We start from the raw sequence: 15,727 nt of genomic DNA, 5'->3' as shown, positions 1-15,727 counted from the left end.
TCATATGGTATTTTTCTTTCTCTTTCTGGCTTACTTCACTTAGAATGACATTCTCCAGGAGCATGCATGTTGCTGCAAATGGTGTTAGTTGTTGTTTTTATGGCTGAATAGTATTACATTGTGTAAATGTACCACCTCTTCTTCATCCAGTCATCTGTTGGTGGACATTTAGGCTGTTTCCATGTCTTGGCTATTGTAAATAGTGCTGCTATGAACATTGGGGTGCAGGTGTCTTTTTGAAGTAGGGTTCCTTCTGGATATATGCCCAGGAGCAGGATGACTGGGTCATATGGTAAGTCTATTCCTAGTCTTTTGAGGAATCTCCATACTGTTTTCCACAGTGGCTGCACCAACCTGCATTCCCACCAGCAGTGTAGGAGGGTTCCCTTTTCTCCACAGCCTCTCCAGCATTTGTCATTTGTGGACTTTTGAATGATGGCCATTCTGACTGGTGTGAGGTGATACCTCATTGTAGTTTTGATTTGCATTTCTCTGATAATTAGTGATATTGAGCATTTTTTCATGTGCCTATTGGTCATTCATATTCTTCCTTGGAGAATTGCTTGTTTAGGTCATCTGCCCATTTTTGGATTGGGTTGTTTATTCTTTTCTTATTATGTCATATGAGCTGTTTATATATTCTGGAGATCAAGCCTTTGTTGGTTTCATCGTTTGCAAATATTTTCTCCTATTCCATAGGTTGTCATTTAGTTTTACTTATGGTTTCCTTTGCTGTACAGAAGCTTGTAAGTTTAATTAGGTCCCATTTGTTTATTCTTGCTTTTATTTCTATTTCTTGGGTATACTGAAAACTTTGAGAATTTAAAAGCAGAAATAAACAGTCATGGTGAGCGGCATTAGATTTCCCCACTAATAGATAAATTTGAATTTAAATTTTGGAATGGAGCCAGAATCTCAGAGAAATAAGGAAGCACAGGTCTTTTATTGCTGTGTAAACTCATGATGCCTCCAGGTCTCCAGAGTTGGAACAACTACTCTGAATTGTATAGACTGAACCCAGCGGATCTGGTAATCAATTCTGCTGGGACTCACCAAAAACTGAAAAAGACTGGAAGTGATTTCTTTTTTTTTTTCCCCTTCAGAACTATTTTAAAGTTCTCCTGAATGATGATCTGCCATCCTTGTTAAAGTATTTAATTACATCCTTGACTATCATCCCCCTGGACAGACTCAAGGAGATTCTGTGATAGAAAACTTTCAAGAAAACTCCCTCCAGGGATCCTGAGACACAGCCCACAAACACACATGCACACACACCCAAATACCTACACACAGCACACACTCTATCATCAATCGATGTTTTCTTCTCCTAGGACCGATGAGATTCAAACTATGACTCCTGTTCTCAAGCAAGGTAAACTGCTCAGCAAACTGTGTGTCTTACCAAGAGACTGCCTGCCCATCTGAAATAAGGCAGGAGTAATATATGGTGTCCATAAGTCTTTTGATGAAAATTTGCTTGTGTAGTTATGTTGTATATAAAGGCTCTTTGTTAAAGGGTCCTCTTTGAGATCAGAATTGCTCTCTGAGAATTATTCTCACTTTATAGTTATATTTATAAGTATACATATGTTTTAAATTCTGTATATAATATGTATTTTATATCAAATTTAAATAAATATACATAAATGTCTAATATATAAATTTTAAAATATCTATATAAACTTTCAGCTATAGGAAAGCTTAGGATACATATAATCCTTTAATAGATATATAAAACCATATATTTTATAGATACCTATAGACATATGTAACTAAACATATGTAAAACCATATATGGTTCCATATGTTTTATAGATTTCTTTCTGTAAGTGGTGGCTATAAAATCCATTAGGTTTTATATATCTCTGACCTGCTTCAGATGACCCATGAGCTGCAATAAACTGGGTATGGGGTCAGGAAGCTGCAGGACCGCACCCTCGGGTAGAGGCGGCAGGTGCAGGTGGCAGCTGGCTGGTGCCCAGTAGGGCCGTGGACAGAGAACAAAGGGGAGAGGCCCAGCCTCTCAGAGTCCTGCAACTTGCCTCCCCTTGCCATCAAAAGAACCACAGCCTGGTCTTGCCAAGAGCAGAAAGCCATGCCTAATTCCGACAGGCCCAAGGTGGAAGGCTCTCCAGTTTCTAGAAAGAGCATTATTTCACTTTCCCATGAGGCCAAAAAGTCCCTAATTCACCAAACATCTGCTGAGCACTGGACTAGACCCCCAAGGATGAAAAAAGGTCAGGGGGTCCATGGGATATCTTTATACCTTCTACCTCATTTTGCTGGAAACCTAAAGCTCCTCTCTAAAAAATCAAGACTATTTTTAAAAAGGATGGAGACTCACCCCTGGCCTCCAGGAGTGCACACACCACAGGGAGACAGACAAGGCAATGATGCCCCGCAGGGAGCGTAGGGCTCGCCTCTGCCAGCTGTCTGTCTGACAACCGTCTGCAGAGTGACAGCCGCAGGGTTTAGACCCACGGTCACTGCTCGACAGCCACAAACAGGAGCCTCTGGGCAGCCTTCAGCTCGCCTCTACCAGCTTGAGTCTGTGGACAGTAATTCCAAGTTTATACGAGCTCAGCCAAGGACCTCTCTGCAAGGTACCCGACAGAGGTCGCACTGGAAAGGGTTGAGTCCCTGTTCCTTCCTTCCCTCCAAGGTGTGGGCCCGGCTCTGTCCCAGCCTGAGGAGAGGGTGGCTGGTCTAAGCCTTGGTGTCCAAAATGCCACCGGCCTATGCCCAAGAGAGCAAAATGGGCAAGGCAGGGCTGGCAATGGACCATCTATGAGGCTGGATGCCTCTCCTCAGTTTTCCTGACAGCCTTCCCATCCCAGGTCTGAATCACCTCCTCTCTGGAGCCCCCCTGATTTCCCTAGACTCCAAGCTCCCCTTTCTGTGCACTTCTGCACATTGTGTGCTCAGATCCACTTCCCAAGTCTGTCCCCTGGACCAGAACTGCTCCAGCCCTCTGACCTTTAGCACAGGCCTAGCCCAGTAGGATTGCGAACTTAAGCCTGGAAAATTTCAATGGAAAACCATCACATTTCAATATCTCTTAGTAACTTGCATGATAGGTTCCAAGTAAAGTCTATAGAATTAAGTATCTTATCCAGGAAGAAAGAATGGGCTTTTGCTTTTTCTTTTGGGAAGCTCTAGTCGAGACTGGGGTGTGCAGTAGAGAGAAAATCCAACCATGTGACCCAGGAAATGTCCCATTCCTTCGGAGGTGGGGGACAAGATTTCTGCCCATGCCCCTAGAAAAGGGCCAGAAGTGAGACAACTGAGGAAAAGGGCAGTCCAGATGGGCCAGGACAGAGACCGCTTGTCCCCTCAGCCACATGGGTCAAGGGACATGTGTAAGTCCCACATGAGGGGTCCCTGGGGGTTGAGAAGTTTGCAGAATTACACTGTTTCCAATACATTTGTTGTTACTGATGAGAAGATGCGTGCAGGGGGAGTTTTGGAACCCAAACTGTAGTAGCAAAAACATGACCTTTGCACCCAATCGCAGCACTTTTCTTAAAAAAATAAATGCATACAGAAACCATGGGCTCACAGGTGACCAGAGGGACTTAGGTTATCTTTCTAATGTTTTACATTAAATTTATTGCTACTCTGAGTAACCTTGCTTTGTACCAGGAGCATCACTTAAACTAACATATTTCTTATTAACTGGTGATGTAATTGTTTTTCAGAGTGAATAGGACATTGCAATATATTTACCATTTTATGTTTCCTCCTAGATTCCCCTTCTTCAGGTGTCGGACCTCTGAATTTTCCCTGGGGGCCTAGCAATCTTGCCCCCCACCTCAAAGGGACTGGAAAATCTGAGCCACCTGATTTTTATATGACTGATGAGCTAAGAATGGTTGTTACACTTTTAAAGAGCTATAAACAATCAAACAAAAACAAACAAACAAACAAGATTATGTGACAGAAACCGTATATGGCCCACAAAGTCTAAAATATTGACTCTTTGGCCCTTTCCGTAAAAGTTTGCCAATCCCTGCCATTGCAGCTTGAATTTACACAAACAAAATAATATGTTCTCTGCTATATGGAATCACTTAAATTCCCTTTTAGCACATGTGTGATGAAAAATGCTTAACTATTTTTTTCATTTATTTTTACATTTTTTACATTATTTATTACATTTTTTACATATCTTATTATTACAATGTTGTGTCAAATTCCAGTGTAGAGCACAAGTTTTCAGTTATACATGAACATATATATATTCATTGTCATATTTTTTTTCTCTGTGAGCTACCACAAGATCTTGTATTTCCCTGTGCTATACAGTATAATCTTGTTTATCTATTCTGCATATGCCTGTCAGTATCTACAAATTTTGAAATCCCAGTCTGTCCCTTCCCACCCCCCGTCCCCTTGGCAACCACAAGTTTGTATTCTATGTCTATGAGCCTGTTTCTGTTTTGTATTTATGTTCTTTTTATTTTTTTTAGATTCCACATATGAGCAATCTCATATGGTATTTTTCTTTCTCTTTCTGGCTTACTTCACTTAGAATGACATTCTCCAGGAGCATGCATGTTGCTGCAAATGGTGTTAGTTGTTGTTTTTATGGCTGAATAGTATTACATTGTGTAAATGTACCACCTCTTCTTCATCCAGTCATCTGTTGGTGGACATTTAGGCTGTTTCCATGTCTTGGTTATTGTAAATAGTGCTGCTATGAACATTGGGGTGCAGGTGTCTTTTTGAAGTAGGGTTCCTTCTGGATATATGCCCAGGAGCAGGATGACTGGGTCATATGGTAAGTCTATTCCTAGTCTTTTGAGGAATCTCCATACTGTTTTCCACAGTGGCTGCACCAACCTGCATTCCCACCAGCAGTGTAGGAGGGTTCCCTTTTCCCCACAGCCTCTCCAGCATTTGTCATTTGTGGACTTTTGAATGATGGCCATTCTGACTGATGTGAGGTGATACCTCATTGTAGTTTTGATTTGCATTTCTCTGATACTTAGTGATATTGAGCATTTTTTCATGTGCCTGTGGATCATTTGTATTTCTTCCTTGGAGAATTGCTTGTTTAGGTCTTCTGCCCATTTTTGGATTGGGTTGTTTGCTTTTTTCTTATTATGTCGTATGAGCTGCTTATATAATCTGGAGATCAAGCCTTTGTTGGTTTCATCGTTTGCAAAAATTTTCTCCCATTCCTTAGATTGTTGTTTTGTTTTACTTATGGTTTCCTTTGCTGTGCAGAAGCTTGTAAGTTTAATTAGGTCCCATTTGTTTACTCCTGCTTTTATTTCTATTGCTTGGGTAGACTGCCCTAGGAGAACATTTTTGAGATGTACATAAGATAATGTTTTGCCTGTGTCTTCTTCTAGGAGGTTTATTGTATCTTGTTTTATGTTTAAGTCTTTGATCCCTTTTGAGTTGATTTTTGTGTATGGTGTAAGGGAGTGTTCTAGCTTCATTGCTTTACATACTGCTGTCCAGTTTTCCCAACACCATTTGCTGAAGAGACTGTCTTTATTCCTTTGTATATTCTTGCCTTCTTTGTCGAAGATTAGTTGACCAAAAGTTTGTGGGTTCATTTCTGGGCTCTCTATTCTGTTCCATTGGTCCATATGTCTGTTTTTGTACCAATACCATGCTGTCTTGATGACTGTAGCTCTGTAGTATTGTCTGAAGTCTGGGAGAGTTATTCCTCCAGCCTCTTCCTTTTTCTTCGGTAATGCTTTGGCAATTCTAGGTCTTTTGTGGTTCCATATAAATTTTATTATGATTTGTTCTAGTTCTGTGAAATATGTCCTGGGTAATTTGATAGGGATTGCATTAAATCTTAAAATGGTCATACTGCCCAAGTGCTTAATTATTTTTATTCCCCAAAATTTCCTTGTAAAAATGGGATGCATTGTACAAGTCTTTATATCCTACAGACCAATCAATACTTTGATTCTCATTTGCTTCCATTCAGTTAAACTAAATAAATCCAACACTATCGTCTTGGATTCTGTGTGTGTGTGTGTGTGTGTGTGTGTACGTGTGTGTACCTAATCTGGGTGAAACTTCCTCAACTATGTGAGGGTCCTGGTGCCCTCACTGGGTAAGGCAAAGTGAGCAGAGGCCCTTACAAAATGTTGTCCCAGCCAGACTTGATTTAGGCTTTAAGTAGTAGGAGCCACATAAGCAGAGTGTCCACAACATAATCTCACTGAGCATATAATCCATCTATAACCACTCCTTAGTTCAAAGCAGAAAGAACCCTCAACATGTGAGAAACTATGACCCTATTGCAAAATACACTGAGACTTACAAGCAGCCAGGTCAATCGATAAAAATGAATAGTACTTCCCTAATAAAAGAATAGGCTGAGATAAGCCACCAGGTGTTTTATCTGGATTTATAGACTATGCATTTGCTAGGAATCTTACTCCTGTATTTGAAAAGTACTTTTCAACTGCAAGTGATTAAACTCTAATTCAAACTAGCTAAATCAACTGTTCAAAATTATTCATAAACTATTGAATAATTGTTTTGAACTAATGATTCAACTTCAGTAAAACAAAATAAGAGGTATGAATAAGGGGGGTATTATTTGCAGATAATATTGTACACCTAGGAAATCTCATAGAGGGACGGGGATAGCTCAGTGGTAGAGCACAAGCTTAGCATACACGAGCTCCTGGGTTTAATCCCTGTTATTTCCATTTAAAAAAGAGAGAATTATTTCTAATTGAAGGAAAAAAGAAAGAAATAGTACAGATTAACAAGAGAAATTAGTAATATGGCTAGATCGAGATAAATGTGCAAAAAAACAAAATTATTCTCTAAAAAATGCCCTATTCATGATAGTTTCAAAAATAATAAAATGCCTAGGAATAAATTTTAATAAGAAAAAAAAGATATCAAAGTCAAATGCAGATTTTCATTGGCAGACATAAAACAAGATCTAAATAAATAAAGAGAAGTACTATATTCTGAAAAGAAAAAGCATAGCAAAAAGATGATGTCAATCTTCCTCAAATTAGTAAAAATATTTTACACAATGTTAACAGAAATCTAGTGGTTTATTTTTATTTTTTGGAACTAGATAAAACATTACACAGTTTTGTGAAAGAGAGTAAATTATGAGAATCACCAAGAAAATTTGGAAAAAAAGAATAGTGAGTATGAGGCATGCTCTACCACATGTTAAAACTTACTACAAAGCTACCATAATCAAAATATGGTACTGGAACATGAATAGATAAATCAGTGGAACAAGACTGAAAGTTCAAAAGCAGATGCAAATAAGTATGGAAATTTAAAATATGATAATGTGTTTCAATTCAATGGATGAAAAAGGATTTTTCATTAAATGATGTTCGGACAATGGACAGTCTATTTAGAAAAATAATAAAGTCAGATCTTTATACCATGTAAAGTTCTCATTGTAAGAAATAAAATTAACGTTGGAGGAATTAAAGCATTAAAACATAATATGGAAAAAATGCTTATGTATGTCAAGCTTGGAAAGATCGAAACAAGCTGAAATCCAGAAACAATTAAAGGAAAAGTCAACCAGTTTGAACTACCCATAAACGAAAACCCTATATAAGGGCAGATGAAAGAGATTAAAAATATTCGCAAGGAAAAAATTATTTGCAGCACATATAAAAAGTTGTTAATATTCCCAATACTCAAGAGACTTGAGATAATTATATTACTATTAATTATGGTAACTATAAAAAGAAAGCCCTATAAAAATGATTTAAGAGGGAATTGGGCATAATTGGGCATAGCTCAGTGGTAGAGCACATACACCAGGTACTGGGTTCAATTCCCAATACTTCCACTAAAAAAACATTTTGGGGAGTGGGTAATTAAGTTTTTATTTACTTATTTATTTATTTTTTTTAACAGAGGGACTGGGGATTGAACCCAGGACCTTGCGCATGCTAGGCACACACTCTACCACTAAGCTATACCCTCCTCCCCACCAAATATTTTTTAATGATTAAGGAACGTGAATACATACTTCACAAAAGAGAAAATGCAAATGGCCAATATATCTATGAAAACAGGAAATAAAAATTGATACAGCCATGGAGAATTTTTTTTGCCAAAAAATTTAAAACTTGGACAACATCTGAGGTGGAGAGGGTAGGCGAAAACAGAACTCTTTTGACCTACTTCTGACCAAAGCATCAAGTTGTTCAATATTTTGAAAGCAATCTAATTTATTAAAATACAGTATGTGCCTCCCATGTGACCCAGCAACCCTACTCCTAAGGACTCTCGCTTATGGAGACCAGAACAAGACAATAGAAATACAGGAAGGTAAAGGAATTAAGAATGTTTAATACAAGCTTGCTTATAAAAGCAAAAGTGGGAAAACTATTAATATCTATCAATAACAATATCTATTAATATTGGTTAGTTGAATAAACTATAAAATAAAAGCAAAGAATTTTGTGCAACTATTTAAAAGAATGTGACAGATTTGTGTGTACTGATTGTAAAGATGTCCACAACTTATTGGCAAGTTAAACAAGCAAGGAAAAGAACAATATGTCTAGTCTGGTGGTAGACTGCATTTTAATAAAGTGAGTATGAGAATTTATGTTAGATATGCGCACATGTATAAATAATTTCAGAAAAATTGGGGAAAATGCATACAAAACTGTTAAAAGCGTTTTCCTATAGGAGGTGGCATTGAATCAACCAAAATCCATTTCTTACTATATTTTCCAGTATTTTTCCAAAAACAGTATTAAAAAATGCAGCCTGAAAATTATATACAATTATATCAATTATATACACATACATATCAGAGAGGGCAGCTTTATAAAATTTGATAACACACAATTAAATGAATTGGCACAAAATAATTTGGTCAACCAGAAAGAAATTACAAACGCGGAGGATATAAATGACAAATCACAGTTTGGTAAGGAAACTTTTTTTTTTTAATGTCCAAAGTTAGATTATTCTTAATATGCTAAAGGACAAGTAACTTACCTTTGGCAATGGCTTTCTCTCCTGGCAGTTGATGCCACCAATGAAGACCATGTTGGGCATCACAGGCTTGGGAAAGTCCAAAACAAAGTCCGTTCGTAACAACCAAATTGATGTTTGGCTGAAGAGATCATTTGTTGTGACAGGCGTTTGGAAAATCTCAGAGGCAATATCTTCAATGCTTTTGTAAAAATGGTGGCAAAATGCACGTTCCTGCAAATGCCAGATTTGGTTCTGTACTCTCTCCCTGAAAGTCATGACATCCGAGAGCGCCGTGAAGCCTCTAGGGACATAGGAGAGAGCCATGGGACTCTGAGTGCCTTCTTCAAGGTAGTGGCAAAATACTCCCCTAGTGAAGATCACAGATGGGAGTGAAAAATATTTGGCTACAATTAAGCCACACATATCAAAAGGATCTAGAAACACTGCATCGAAAGAACTCTCTTCTAAGTATTTGACTAATTTTAAATCCTTAAACAGATTCCTACAGTGTGAAAATAAATAGTCAAAAATTTTGTTGGCTGGACTCATTAACATAGAAAATAAACTTAGTTGTGGATTTTTCCACTGAAAATCAGAGAAAATCTGGAACTCACGATTTAAGTCCTCCAGAGTGTAAGTCGTGGAATAAGTCTTCACTGTAACATTGAATGAATTTCCCAGGTGCCAACTCACCTCTGGTATGACTAGGACCACCTCATGCCCTTTGTGGATGAGCTTCTCCACAACCGAACGCATGGTAAACCAGTGGCTCCCATCCATGGGTACTACCAGCAGCTTGCCTGCCTCAGCGAAGCCAGGTGTCAGCAGCAGACACACGTATAGAGGGAGGAAGCCGGTTAAAATTGCAGGAGCCATCAGATTAACTGCGGCCCAGAGCAATTCAGCTACCTGGATTCAAAGCTCATGTAACGTGATAGCCAGAAGTGCAGGCACAAAATCTATCCCAGGAAAGGGCGTGTATTTATACATGCATTAAAAAAAAATTCATTGCCAATGATTTACTCATAAGAACAACAATAGATGAGTGGCAATGCTGAAATACCTAGTAGTATGTGTTCCAGATGAGAACAGCTTTTGATCTCTGCCATGGGCAGAGGTCACACGCTGCAATACCCTTTTAGAAACAGAATTATTAAGCAATGCTTTTGGACCCTGAAGACTCAGAAAGATAAGAAAGCAAGAAAGCAAGAAAGCAAGGAAGGAAGGAAGGAAGGAAAAGAAAGAAAGAAAGAAAGAAGGAAGGAAAGAAAGAAAAAAGAAAGAAAGAAGGAAGGAAAGAAAGAAAAAAGAAAGAAAGAAAGAAAGAAAGAAAGAAAGAAAGAAAGAAAGAAAGAGAGAGAGAGAGAGAGAGAGAGAAAGAAAGAAAGAAAGAAAGAAAGAAAGAAAGAAAGAAAGAAAGGAAGGAAGGAAGAAAGAGAGAGAGAAAGAGAGAGAGAAAGAGAGAAAGGAAAAGGAAGTAAATTTCAATAAACCTGGTATTTTTGCAATTTGTTCCAAAGGAAAATTTGGATTTTATCCTCAGACTACCAAAGACTGTGCCCAGAAATTGATTGGCGTCCCAGATTCCAAGGTAAGATCTGAAGCCCCTTGCCTCTGACCTCCTCACCGACAGTGGTCTTGAGGTGCACAAGAGCCTCTGCGATTCCTGGAATTACTGTTCATCTTCATTCTATTTCCAGAATCTTCTGAGGCCCCCCCAAATGCTGAGATAATGGTGACAGTCCCATCTGCATGGACCATTCCAGAGATGCGATGGAATGTCGCCTTTCTTAAATATGCTGCATGCAGAGGGTGGTCTCCCGACCAAAGCTTGACAGAAGCACTCTGTGGGACTCCCGTCTCTTTCCTCTCTGCTTCCACATTCCTCTGTTTAGACCTCTGCTGTGGGCTTGCCCTAATAACCCTGGTGTTCCCCTTCAGGAATCTCTGTATCTGTCTCTCACATTGTACCAAACACTCTTTGAGGTCAGGGGATATGTTTCCTTCATGTTTGTCCCCTCCTCCCACAGGACCCACGCTATGCTTCACACAGAGATAACACACAAAGAAATGTTTGTTGCACTGAACTGAACTACATTATGCAGGATTTCTAGGTGCCTTCATGGGTAAACTAAGTGGTGTCAGGTAAGACCTTGAGGACCACCCGGTCAGGGATTCTAGAGCCAACCTGGGGGCATAGTCCTGGTTAGGGGCTCAGATGGCTCCTTCCAGGACATCCAAACTATTACTGGTGACATTTGCTTAGTCATCAATTACCCTGGTGCCTGGAAGTGTTTCAGAAAGCTGTCTGAAAAGCAAAAATGGTGGTGAATGATCTACCTCCCATGATGTCTACTTTAATAAAATAGAAAATGCAAAAACAATAGAGATAATCAGTGAACCCAAAAGCTCATTCTTTGAGAAGATGAATTAATTTAATAAAGTTCTAGTCAAATGGATCAGAAAAAAGAAGAAATTACCAATATCAGAAATGAGAGAGATAATATCACTACAGATTCTACAAATAGTAAAAGAATAATAAGAGAATCTTATGAACAAGTTGATGCCAATATATTCCACAGCTCAGATGAAATGGACAAATTTCTTGAAAGATGCAAACTATTAGTGTTTAATCAAGAAGAAATAAATAAGCTGTTTACAAATAACCTACATATTTTAAATTTAAATTAAATTTATAATTCAAACTTTCCCACAAATCAGACTTCAAACCCAGATGGCTTCACTGATAAATGTATCAAACATTGGAGAAAGAAGTACTACAATTTATCATTCCAGAAAATATTCTGGAGTACAGATATTACAATATATTCCAGTAGAAACATAGGGAATCTCTTAATTCACTCTGTGAGACCATAGAACTGGTTTTTGAGACCAGCAATTGCCATATAACAAAACTAGATAAGACACTGTAAGAAAGGAAAACTATAGTCCAATACCCCTCAAGAACATAAAAGGAAAAATTCTAAACAAAAACTTAGCAAATCAAATTCAATAATATAAATATAGACAAACATATAAAATATCCTATATAAAAAGATAATACATCATAACCAAGTGGGATTTATTTCAGGAATTCAAGGCTGGTTTAACATTAGTAAATCAATCAAAGTATTCACCATATAAATAAACTAAAAAGTAAAACCACATAATCATTTCGATAGGCATAGAAAAAGTATTTAATAAAATCCAACATCCATTCCTGATAAAAATTCTCAGCATATTAGGAAAAGAAGGGAAGTTCTTTAGCCTAATAAAGGGCATCTATGAAAGAAACCACAGCTAACATCATACTTCCTGGTGGATGACTGACTGCACTACTGTGCTTTTTAAGATCAGATACAAGGAGGGCTGTCTTACCACTTCTATTCAACGTTGCTTTTGAGGACCTATCTAGTGCAACCAGGCAAGAAATAGAAATAAAAGAAAGAAATTTTTCCACCCAGTTTGGAAAGAAAAAGTAAAACTGTCTTACTTACAGACAACATGATCATCTATGTAGAAATTCCAATGGAATTTTTAAAAATACCCTAGAACAAGTAAGTTCAGTTTAGCATGGTTGTGGAATACAAGCTCAAAACTCAAAAATCAATTGTATTTCTTCATACTAGCAATGAACCACTGGAAATTGGAATTTTAAAATATCATTGAAATAGTATCAAAAATATGAAATATTTAGAGATAAATATGAAAAAAGATGTAAAAGACTATACACTGAAAATTATAAAACATTGATGAGAGAAATTAAGAAAAATCAAAATAAATAAAGAAATAAACCATGTTTATATTGGAAGACTCAAAATTGTTAAAATGTCAGTTCTCTCCTAAATTGATCAATAGATCCAATACAATCCCAGCAAAAATCCCAGATTTTCCATAGAAATTGGCAGACTGACTCTAAAATTCAAATGTAGAACACCTAGAGTAGCCAAAACAATTTTTAAAAAGGAACAAAGTTGGAGGTATTATGGACTGTATACTTGTGTCCCCCTGAAATTTGTATGTTGAAACCCTACCCCTCATATAAGGTATTAGGAGATGGGACCTTTGGGAAGTTGTTAGGATTAGATGAGCTCCTGAGGATGGGGCCCTCATGAATAGGATTAGTGCCTTTATAAGAGTTACCAGAGATCTTGCTTTCTCTCTCTGCTTTCTGCCACATGAAGATACAAGAAGTTGGCAGCCTAAAGCCTGGAAGAGGCCTCTCATGAGAACCCAACCATGTTGGTAACCTGATCTTGAACATTCAACTTCCAGAACCATGAGAAATAAGTTTCTGTTGCTCATAAGCCACTCAGTCTATGGTATTCTATTATAGCAACTGAACTAAGACAGGGGGTAAGACTACCTTATTTCAAGACTTGCTATAAAGCTACAGTAATCAAGTATTTGATACATAGACCAAAGGAACAGAGTACCTAGAAATAAATTCATAGATATATGGACAGCCAACTTTTTACAAAGGTGAAAAGGGAATTCAGTGGAGAAAGGATAAGCTTTTCAACAATTGGAGATCCATAAATGAGGAAACAAGAAAAGATAATACCTCTGTGGTCTTCCACCCTGACAAAAACATCAGACAAACTCAAACTAAGAGATGTTCTACAAAATCACCAGACCAGTACTTCTCAAAACTGCCAAGGTCATCAAAAATAAGAAAAGCCTGAGAAACTGTCACAGCCAAGAGAAGCCTAACGAGACATGATAACTAAATGTATCCTGGGTGAGATCTTGGAAAAGAAAAAGGACACAAGGTAAAAACTAAAGAAATGTGAATAAAATTAAACTTTAGTTAATTATTGTCAAGTTAAAAATTAATCAGTTAATCTAAGAAACAAATGAAAACCTATTCTAGCCAAACTGAGGACTATAACCCAGGAACAGCCTCACAGAAAGCTCCAAGAATTGTTCCACCCACTAGATGTCAAAGTACAGTTAGATAAGTTTTTTGAGACACAGGGCTGTACATTAAATGATATATTGCTGATAGTATGTACAATCCAGATCTACACACGCAAAGCAAGTAGTGGGTCATGGGTCACTGTGGCCTCTTACAAGATTAAGAAAGAAGGTTTTCTCCTAATGAAGTCTGGTTAATACAGATGCACAATATACACTAAAGAGGAGGGAGGAGGCCCAAATGGGCAAAGAAAAATTTGAGGTTTGAATTTTTCTTATCTTGCCATAAAATATGATTTTTGTTTCATCATATAATATATCAATATTGGTTCACTAGTTGTGATAAATTCATCATAGTAACATAATATGTTAACAAGAGGGAAATTAGGTATGAGATACATGGAATTTTTTGAGCTATTTTTGCAACTTTGCTGTTAACCTAAAGCTATTTTGAAATTAAAATTTTATTTAAAAAAAGACAATTCACAAACTGGGAGAAAATATTTGCAAAGCATATATCTGATAAAGAACTTACGCCCAGAATATATAAAGAAATCTCAAAACTCAATACTGAGAAAAAAAAAATTTTTAACTAGGCAGAGGTTTGATTACACCTTTCACGAAAAAGATACACAGATGGCAAGCAGACACATGCTCAATGTTATTAGTCACTAGAGAAATCAAATTAAAAGCACAATTTAATTACCAAAAAAAACCCACTCTAATTTACACACACCTATTAGAATGGCTAAAATTAAGAAGACCGACCATACCAAATGTTGATGAGCAGGTGGAAGAGCTGAACTTCTCCTGAGCTGCTGATGGGACCACACAATGGTTTGGCAGCTTATTAATAAGGTAAACATACACACCCCGTATATCCCAGGTATTCCATTCCTAGGTATTTATCCATGAGAAAAGAAGGCATACTTGAGACAGGAGGGAAGGGGACAGGGCACAACCATTCAAGGAATGACAGCAATTTAATACTAAAATGGTGGAAAATTCAACTCCCAGTGGCCTTGAGGATTAGGATGGCAGGAGGTTTGACTTCTAGTGGACTTTGAGTTTCATGATATGCTCATTGTAACAGCCTGATAAATAGCATGCCCGCAGGTGCCATGACAGTCCCAAGGCTAACCGCAAAAGGCGGTGGCCCAGTTCCTGGGAATCCCAGCCCCCTCCCCAGAGTAGTTGTAATGGTCCCACCTGTAGGTGTGTGAAACTACCAAGCCCGTAAAAATTGGCAACACCATGCCTAGTGGCTGTTTTTCGCTCCCTCCTCTTTGGAGATGGCCCACACTCTGTCTATGGAGTGTGTACCTATTTTTACTTTAACCTGAGCACCCAATTCCCACACCTCTTTCCTTGCCTTTCTCTTGCCTTACACTCTATGTAGTATGTACCTCTCTAAATAAATCTACCTTTACTCAACTGTGGCTCGCACTTGAATTCTTTCCTGCGTGAAGCCAAAGACCCACACCTGGCAGGGCACGTCCCAGGGGCTCCACCAAGACCTGGGACACGGACCTCCTCAAGCCCCATATCCATTTTTCCTGCATCATACTGTTACCCAGAAAACTGGGTTTGCCTCTTGGGAGATGTCAAGCCAAAGATACAACCAAGCCAAAGATCAGGAGAAGGAAGGATCTGTTACTTGCAGCAAGTACGGAGAAGTTTCTCAAAGCGATGTCTCCTTGAACAGCAAAACTGGGGGAGTTTTAAGTTCAGTACTCATGAAAGCGTTTGGGCAGAGGAGAATTCAGCATAGAATTGGGGCAGAGGTCGACAGAGTGCAAGTTTTAGTTGAAGTCAGAAAATGTCAACATCATCATTCCGTCCTCCTCCTGCA

The 15,727-nt window shown here is 38.1% G+C and overlaps 1 protein-coding gene across 1 annotated transcript in view; it reads right to left on the bottom strand.

The window, feature by feature from the left end:
* Positions 1–9,925, bottom strand: part of LOC102536747 (UDP-glucuronosyltransferase 1A6) — a 69,348-nt gene extending 59,423 nt beyond the window's left edge. Inside the window, exon 1 of the mRNA XM_031677835.2 lies at positions 8,980–9,925. Coding sequence (XP_031533695.2) covers positions 8,980–9,834 — 855 coding nt within the window. The 5' untranslated portion in view covers positions 9,835–9,925. The remainder of the gene's footprint in view (positions 1–8,979) is intronic.
* Between the last annotated feature and the right edge of the window lie 5,802 nt (positions 9,926–15,727).

The sequence above is a fragment of the Vicugna pacos genome, chromosome 5 (genome assembly GCF_048564905.1).
Source record: "Vicugna pacos chromosome 5, VicPac4, whole genome shotgun sequence".
In the NCBI taxonomy this organism is placed as follows: domain Eukaryota; kingdom Metazoa; phylum Chordata; class Mammalia; order Artiodactyla; family Camelidae; genus Vicugna; species Vicugna pacos.
This window is presented reverse-complemented; position numbering and strand designations above follow the sequence as displayed.